This window comes from Triticum urartu, chromosome 2A (genome assembly GCF_056163025.1).
Source record: "Triticum urartu cultivar PI428250 chromosome 2A, HENAU_Tu73, whole genome shotgun sequence".
Lineage (NCBI taxonomy): Eukaryota > Viridiplantae > Streptophyta > Magnoliopsida > Poales > Poaceae > Triticum > Triticum urartu.
The window spans coordinates 220590730-220599410 of NC_141874.1; the positions used below are offsets into that span (position 1 = coordinate 220590730).

At 43.6% G+C, this 8681-nt stretch overlaps 1 protein-coding gene across 3 annotated transcripts; it reads left to right on the top strand.

The window, feature by feature from the left end:
- Window positions 1-3261: 3261 nt before the first annotated feature.
- Window positions 3262-8008, top strand: LOC125527915 (calcium-dependent protein kinase 19). 3 transcript variants are annotated; one of them, XM_048692415.2, is made up of 9 exons: window positions 3262-3555; window positions 4345-5140; window positions 6190-6333; window positions 6436-6588; window positions 6674-6786; window positions 6857-7024; window positions 7182-7309; window positions 7513-7612; window positions 7699-8008. In XM_048692415.2, exons 2-9 carry the CDS (start codon window positions 4423-4425, stop codon window positions 7771-7773), a joined length of 1599 nt encoding a protein of 532 aa, XP_048548372.1. In that variant the 5' UTR covers window positions 3262-3555; window positions 4345-4422; the 3' UTR covers window positions 7774-8008. The 3 variants fall into 3 exon arrangements, with proteins under 3 accessions (XP_048548372.1, XP_048548374.1, XP_048548375.1); XM_048692417.2 differs by having other exon boundaries at window positions 3282-3579; XM_048692418.2 differs by lacking the exon at window positions 3262-3555 and adding an exon at window positions 3644-4116.
- The last annotated feature ends 673 nt before the right edge of the window (window positions 8009-8681 follow it).

Sequence of the window (8681 nt, forward strand, 5' to 3'; positions counted from 1 at the left end):
TTCAAGGGAAAAACCAACGCAAGCTCAAGAAGTAGCATGGAGTAGTCAGTTGGAGTAGCTCCAAGCAGAGTGTGGTAGCAGCATCTACATGTGAAGCGGAATGCATAACTACTTCGGAAGCGGCGCAGGAAGAAGTCTGGATGAAGGAATTTATATCTGATCTAGGAATGGTACCTAGTGCATCGGATCCAATGACTATCTTTTGTTACAACACTCGTGCCATTGCCATTGCCAGGGAACCAAGGTTTCACAAGAAAACAAAGCACATCAAACGCCGCTTCAACTCCATCCATGATTGCAAAGTACATACGGATTTGAATGTTGCAGGCCCATTGACTAAACCTCTTCCACGCGCAAAACGTGATCAGTACCAGAACTTTATGGGTGTTAGATTCATTATGATGTAAACTGGATTATTAACTCTAGTGCAAGTGAGAGACTGTTGGAAATATGCCCTAGAGGTAATAATAAAGATGTTATTATCATATTTTCCCATTCATGATAAATGTTTATTATCCATGCTAGAATTGTATTGATCGGAAACTCGGATACATGTGTGGATGCATAAACAACACCACGTCGCTAGTGTGCCTCCACTAGACTATCTTGTTGATCAAATATTGTTAAGGTTTCCTAACCATAGACATGAGTTGTCATTTGATAACGGGATCACATCATTAGGAGAATGATGTGATGGACATGCCCAACCGTAAGTTTAGCATTAGATCGTGTCACCTACTTTATTTTCTACAACTTTCTTCATGTCAGGTATTTGTTCCTTAGACCATGAGATCATGCCACTCCCGAATACCAGAAGAATACTTTGTGGGTTATCAAACATCACTTCATAACTAGGTGATCATAAAGGTGCTTTACAAATATTTCAGAAAGTGTTTGTTGGGTTGCATGGATCGAGACTAGGATTTGTCTCTCCATGTGACAGATACATATATATCTCCGGGCCCTCTCGGTAATACAATATCACAAGAAGCTTGCAAGTATGTGACTAATGAGTTTAGTCACGAGGGTCTTTTATTATGGGACGAGTAAAGGGACTTTCCGATAATGAGATTGAACTAGGTACGGAGATACTGGCAATCGAATCTCGGACAAAGGGAATTCTATATAGGATTAGCCGAATCCTCGACATCGTGGTTCAACCGATAAAGATCTTTGTTCAATACGTGGGAATCAATATGTGCATCTAGGTTTCACTATAGATTATTGATAGGGGAGGAGTCTCGATCATGTCTAGATGTTCTTAAACCCGTAGGGCCACACACTTAACGTTGGGTAATGCTAGGTAGTATTGGGATATTATGGTGAATTCTAAAAGAAGTTTGGAGTCCTGGATGGGATCGACGACATCACGAGGAGCTCCGAAATGGTCTGTAGGTAAAGATTTATATATGGAAAGTCTTATTCAGGGTTCCGAAGAAGTTCGGGAATTTTTGGTAGAGTATTGGGAAGGTTCCAGAAGGTTCTGGGGGTTCCGCCGTGGGGCCCAACGACCAGGGAAGGGCCCACATAGACCAAGGGGTGGGGCTACAGTCCACATGGGCTAGCCGCACCAGCCCCCAAGGCCCATTTTGTTTAAATCTAGAGATAAGGTCTTATCTCTAAATATAAAGGGTTGGATCTAGAGATAAGATGTTATCTCCAACTTTAACGGGATTTCTCCCTTGTGGCCGGCCCTAGGAGGGTTTTGGACGCCCTCCCCTGCCCCCTATAAAGAGAGAGAGGCGCATGGGGGCAGCCACCCTTCCACCCTTGGCCATCGTCTCAACCATCTCCCTCCATCTCCTTGTTCGGTTGCGCTTGGCGAAACCCTACCAGAGTTCCGTTGTCGCCACCGCCACCACCCCAACGTGTTGGTTCCAATTCCATCTACCTATTCACCCTCCCTTGCTGGATCAAGAAGGCGGGGACGTCATCGAGCTACACATGTGTTAATCTCGGAGGTACCGTTCGTTCGGTACCCGGGTCGGATTGGATAGCGAAGGAGTACGACTACGCCAACCATGATCTCTAGATCGTTAACGCTTTCGGTCTACAAGGGTATGTAGACACACTTCCCTCTTGTTGCTAGCATCTACACAAATTAGATCTTTGGTGTTTCGTATGATTTTTCTGTTTTCCATGCAATGTTACCCATCAGTCACGGCATGCAACCGGCCACATCCGGTAGCTCATCATCCCGGGTTAAAATCCCATTAACCCTAACATCCAATTCACTTCACATTTCAGAGGTGAGATGGATTTACATGGTTCTTGCCCTGATACACGACCGACGTAATCTTCACCACAACTCACCGTCCTCCTCCATCTTCGCCTCGCCATCGACCATCCTCGGTATGCCGGTGCCACCCATCTACAAACACAACGGTGAGAGATGGGTGAGAGAGAGAGAGATGAGAGAAGGGTCCAAGTGGCTGTACGAGAGGGGGGAGAGATAGATAGAGAGAAAGAGTGATCGTGTGAGCTAACCTCGTGTCAACGGATCATCGTTGTTCTACACCTAAGCCGCCATACTCAATGCACGAGACCGCCGCCACCCTGCTCTGGAATTGGGGAACAAGTGTTAGGGATTTGGAGGCCCTGATTTTGAGATCAAGTGGTTATGAGCCACGGTAGGGGATTTTTGTGAGAAAATAAATTTAAGGGTTCTTTCGAAACATATCATGCCACATGCCCCCTCCTTCGTCGTCTGGTCGCTGACAGTGGGACCCGTGCCACGCTGCTTAGCCTAGTCAGAGTCAAATTCGTATCCAAATGAGAAAAGCATTGTATGTCCACACAAGAGCCAAAATTTTCCACCACTTCGATGTATACCGTAATTTGTAGCACCAAAGTGGCCGTTTGTGCCAAATTCTGGCATCACCAATGTAATTGACTCTTAAAAAAACTTGTTAAACATCTAGTGCTTTCATTAGGATTTAAATGTATGGTTGAATTATATTGATCGATAATCCAAAGCAAGGCTGCATGGCAAAATTTGGTTTAGTTTTTTTTTTCTTTTTGAAAAAGTACAGCGTCGCGTTTCTATCCGCTGTATGTGGACATGTTATCCACGGACTTTGATGCGTTCGATTGATGCACCGCGTTGGAGGAGTTGGCAGAAGTAATAACCGTTTTTATCTATTTTTCTGTTTTGATGAGAAGCCAACAAACCGTGTTAACAAAAGCGTGTTATTTCTTTCAAAAAAAAACAAAACAAAACCGTGTTATATGTGGATCCATTATTAAAGTCCAAAAGCAAACGGCACTATACGGCACTGCCCCATTTCTTCTCCTTTTCCTTTTCTCCGTACCAACTTTTCTTTATTTTTCTTCCCGAGATTTCAATTCTTGCCCGTGTGTATTAGTCGCTCTCACGATTGGGGGCGACGCTAATCGCGGTGCCACCACTTCCAATCCACTCTCGCGGTCGCCGTGCCGAGCTGTTCCTGCTCTGTCTTCAACCACTCCAAGATTTGTTCTTTAGACGCCTGCAGCTTCGGTGCGCAGGGACGGAGGAGAGCTCGGGACTTGGTTCAGAGCTTAGGATCTTTGTCGGTACGCGTCTCCGCCATGTTCTAGGTTCGATGTGCTTGCTGACGTCTCTGTTCGTGGATTGGGTCGCTCTTCCATCTTATGGAAGATTAGGTATAGGTATCATTCCGTGTTTTGGGTTCGTTTTAGGTAGGAGATCGAGAATTTGATCTGACTGTGGAAAGCTTGTCCCATCTTTGGATCTGACAGTGGCGCAACAGCTTGATGCAAGCTATGGTAGCTCATTCCCAGGAGCTCTCTACTTCTGCACTTGTATTTATCAATCTTTTCAACTCTCGTGTCGTGCATATGTTCTTGGATTCAGTAGATTTCTGGTGCTGGTGTTTTACAGATTGGTGGAAACGATCCTGTGTGCTGTAGTTTTCTTCTTTTTCCCTGGGTGCCGCGTTGGCGACGTTGCTTTCTGTCGGCCCTTTCTTTTGTCTTACCCAATTTGCGTGTATCCTTATCTCCTCTGATTGTTGCTTCCGGTGTCACCAAAGCGACCGGCCGTCTATCTTGTCCTGCAATTCTTGCATTCCTTGCACCGGATTGGGAGTAGAAAGAGGTCAACCTGTGTCAAAGGCAACTGCTTCTTCTTCTCTTATTTTCCCCTTCTGCTGTTCTTGTTTGAGTTCTGCTTCTAGATCCAGTTTCGGCTCTCTTTTCTTTTTGTTCCAGTCTCTTGAATGAATTATTACTTTGTGGATTCAACGATGAGACGTGGATGAGTTCGTGTATGATCCAGTATTCCAGTATAATAATTGTTTTCCTTGATTTTTTTTGAGAGGGCTTTTCTTGGGTTGCTTACAGATTCAGGTTTCGATTGGTTTCGTCTGCTCGGCTGACTGGGTTGTAAATTTGGAACTGGAAGGAAGAATTTGAGCACAGATGGGCCAGTGTTGCAGCAGAGCTACGTCCCCGGATTCTGTCCAAGGAGGAGCCAATGGCTATGGCTATTCTCACCAGCCAAAACAAGCACAAACACCTCCTAGTTACAACAATGCTCAGCCACCACCACAAGCTGAGGTGAGGTACACACCGCCAGCGATGAACCCTCCTGTAGTCCCACCTGTGGTTGCCCCCTCAAAGCCCATGCCGGACACGATTCTCGGCAAGCAGTACGAGGATGTGCGCTCTGTCTACTCGCTTGGCAAGGAACTTGGTAGGGGGCAGTTCGGGGTGACGTACCTTTGCACTGAGATTAGCACTGGCAGGCAGTATGCTTGCAAGTCCATATCCAAGCGCAAGCTTGTGAGTAAGGCCGATAAGGAGGATATCCGCAGGGAGATCCAGATCATGCAGCACCTATCTGGGCAGCCAAACATAGTGGAGTTCTGTGGAGCATACGAGGACAAGGGCAGCGTGCATGTTGTAATGGAGCTCTGTGCAGGCGGGGAGCTGTTTGATCGGATTATTGCCAAGGGGCACTACTCAGAGCGCGCAGCTGCTACAATCTGCAGAGGAGTTGTGAATGTTGTGAATGTTTGCCATTTCATGGGAGTGATGCACCGCGATCTGAAGCCGGAAAACTTCTTGCTCGCGACCAAGGATGAGAATGCAGTGCTCAAGGCCACTGATTTCGGGCTTTCGGTCTTCATTGAAGAAGGTAACACAAATGATATATAAGCTGCATATGCTTGCCAACTGCATTTTGTTGTTGAACACCTCTCATAGCAACTGGATATATCTATCTATCAAGTCCATAGGGCATAGGCTGCTCGTAACTATTGTATTGCTGTTGGACTACCTAATAGGGTTGGAGTTCCCTAGATGGTCTAGTTTTGGATTTGACGAGTTTCAATGCTGTTCATTCCGAGTCGTGGAGAAATCGAGCAGTCAAGCCATTTTGGTGATGCTATGGGCAGTTTTTTTTGTGTTGACATAAACATACCATGTCAATATGCTTTCAGTAAATAAAGTAGAGAAGGAAAGTTTTCTATACTGATGGTCCAATCTTGGGTTCACAGTGAACCATCTATTTTTTAACCATGCTAAGTTTGGGTTAGCATTGAAAATTAACATCTGATTCCATGTTAGTTACTATGAGCGCATAGGGAAGGCGTCGGCAGCTGCTTAATGGTTGCTCCTCGGTCTTTTGGGTTGTCCTCATGGTTTAGCCTATCACCGTGGTTTTGGTGGAGTCGATTGTCTACATCCAAGGTGTTCTCATTGGGATTCCTTCGTGATGTAGATGTGTGAGGGCTTGGGACAGTTGCATGTTGGGAATGCCTATGGGGTTGGCGGTGTGGTCATGGGGTCCCAGAATTTGGGAGAAGTCCGCATGTGGTCTATTTGTATTGGTTTTCGTCCGGTTCTCCATTAATTATCTGGGCAACTCTCTTCTTCTTAATTAATTGATGAGGCAAATCTTTTGCCTCCGTTTCGAAAAAAAAACTATCAGCGCATGATAGAACTAATCATGTAAAGGGAGTTTTCTAGAGGCATTGCGACTTTGATATTGAGGTAGTCATGCTTCAATGGAGGCAACCACCGTCCTGTAGAATTGTAGCTCATGGAATTATGCAGAAAGTCTTTGTGTTGCAAAGATTAAGACTGAATGGCTATTCATTTGTGCTGTTTGAACTCTAGTTATTTTATACAAAATGGACTTTTGTTCATGTGTACTAACTACTAAGCGTCTTCCAAATATATCAGGAAAAATGTATAGGGACATCGTTGGAAGTGCTTATTATGTTGCTCCTGAAGTCCTTAGGAGAAACTATGGTAAAGAGATAGATGTTTGGAGTGCAGGTGTTATTCTGTACATTCTTCTCAGCGGTGTTCCTCCATTCTGGGCTGGTAAGTTTGCCTCTAAAGTCCTGATGTACTTCCACCTTCTGAATTCAGGTATACAATTATTGCAGCAGCATGTTGTTATTCATCTTCTGTTTTACTTTGCAGAAACTGAGAAGGGAATATTTGATGCTATTCTTCAAGGGGAGATTGACTTTGAAAGTCAGCCATGGCCATCAATTTCTGAGAGCGCTAAAGACCTTGTGAGGAAGATGTTGGCGCAGGATCCAAAGAAAAGAATTAGTTCAGCCCAAGTTCTTCGTAAGCTTCTTGACAGTACATTATTAACCTTCAAATCTTAGTTCTTTTCGCCAAAATCTGATATTTTTTGTGTATGCTGGATCAGAACATCCATGGCTCAGGGAAGGAGAAGCATCAGATAAACCTATTGACAGTGCTGTTCTTTCTAGGATGAAGCAATTCAGAGCAATGAATAAACTGAAAAAGATGGCTCTAAAGGTTATTATTATCTTCATGCTCATAACTGAATGCCTTTTTCTCTGGTGCTTATAAGCAAGTGTGTATGCAGGTTATAGCTTCAAATCTTAACGAGGAAGAGATCAAGGGCCTGAAGCAAATGTTTATGAACATGGACACAGACAACAGTGGGACAATCACATATGAGGAACTCAAAGCAGGACTAGCCAAACTTGGATCGAAGCTCTCAGAAGCTGAAGTAAAGCAGTTGATGGATGCGGTACACAACTCTTCTGAACTACTCCCTCCGTCCCATAATATATGACGTTTTTGCAGTTCAAAAACGTCTTACATTATGGGTCAGAGTAGTATTACAGTATTTTTTTTCCAACCATGATATTTTTGACATTGTATACCTACCTCTTGATCCATTCCAGGCTGATGTGGATGGCAATGGATCAATTGACTACGTTGAGTTCATAACAGCAACCATGCATAGACACAAGCTCGAAAGAGACGAGCATTTGTTCAAGGCGTTCCAGTACTTTGACAAAGACAACAGTGGGTGAGTATTCTAATCTGAACTGTCAATTCCTACAACTGATAGTGTTGTTTTTTTCATCAAACCTTACCAGTGAGACATGATATTCACAGGTTCACACTTCATTAATGTTAGTGTGGACCAAACGATAGTTGTATAATGCACCTGCACAAAAGAGATGAACCACATGGCTTGATTTGACAAAGGATTACCTTGCTTTAATGCAGCTTCATTACAAGAGATGAACTGGAGACTGCTTTGATTGAGCATGAAATGGGCGACGCGGATACCATAAAGGACATCATATCAGAAGTCGACACAGATAATGTAAGTCTGCGTATTGGCAGTATTTTCTGACTACAACCTGTTTGTTCCTTCCATTTTCTTGATGGCGCTCTTGTGGCAATTTACAGGATGGGAGGATTAACTACGAGGAATTCTGCGCTATGATGAGAGGAGGGATGCAGCAGCCAATAAGGCTCAAGTAGTCCTTCCTTGTAGAAATGGTGTACCATTAGCAACTGTTCTTGGTTCCTTTTTTTTCTCTGCTGCACGGATGAGAAGTTCTCTTTGGCGTTGTTGAGATGATTGTGTATATCTTGTGGCCTTTTGCTCGTGCATGTTGTTCCTCAAGTGTTTTGGACCTACTTTCTTCTGTAAGTTGGTTTTTGCAAGTACATCTAATAAAAGAGTATTTTTGCACGTCAAATGTGCATATTTAAATCCCAGTGTTGCCAGGCAAATGGCATTAGGAACATAATTTGCAGGAAAGAAGCCTAATTTCCAAGAAATTTCTGTCACATTCTGTAAATGATTTTCTTTTAGAAAAGACAGCAAAAGGTATCTTATACTAGTATTTGATAATTATCAAGGAAAATGATAGTTGGGAGGACAAGAAGACACAACAGCAACAACAAAAACAAAAACAAGGCCTTTCAATCCCAAACATGTTGGTCTAGGCTAGAATCCAAACCGATAAGATAAGATATTGAACCTAAGTCATGGATTTGGTACGTGGATAGCTAATTTACACACACCTCTGTCCATGATTAGTTCTTTGGTGATATTTTTGTCCTACGGATCTCTTTTAACGGACTTCTTCCATACTAAAGATTGGTCTACCCTGACCCTTTTTTACATTATCAGTGCTTCTTTCATGTCAAAGTTTGGTCTACCCTGCTCCTCTTTGATATTATGAGCACGTTTCATTCATCCACTATGCACGAGAGCTTTTGGAGGTCTGAGTTGTATATGCTCAAAATATCTTAGATGATGTTGGACAACCTTCACTTTGATCGGTGCCACCCCAACTCTCTAATGTATATTATCATTTGACCTAATCCTTTCATGTTAGCCACATATCGTCTTAACATGTGCATCTCTGCTACACCTAACT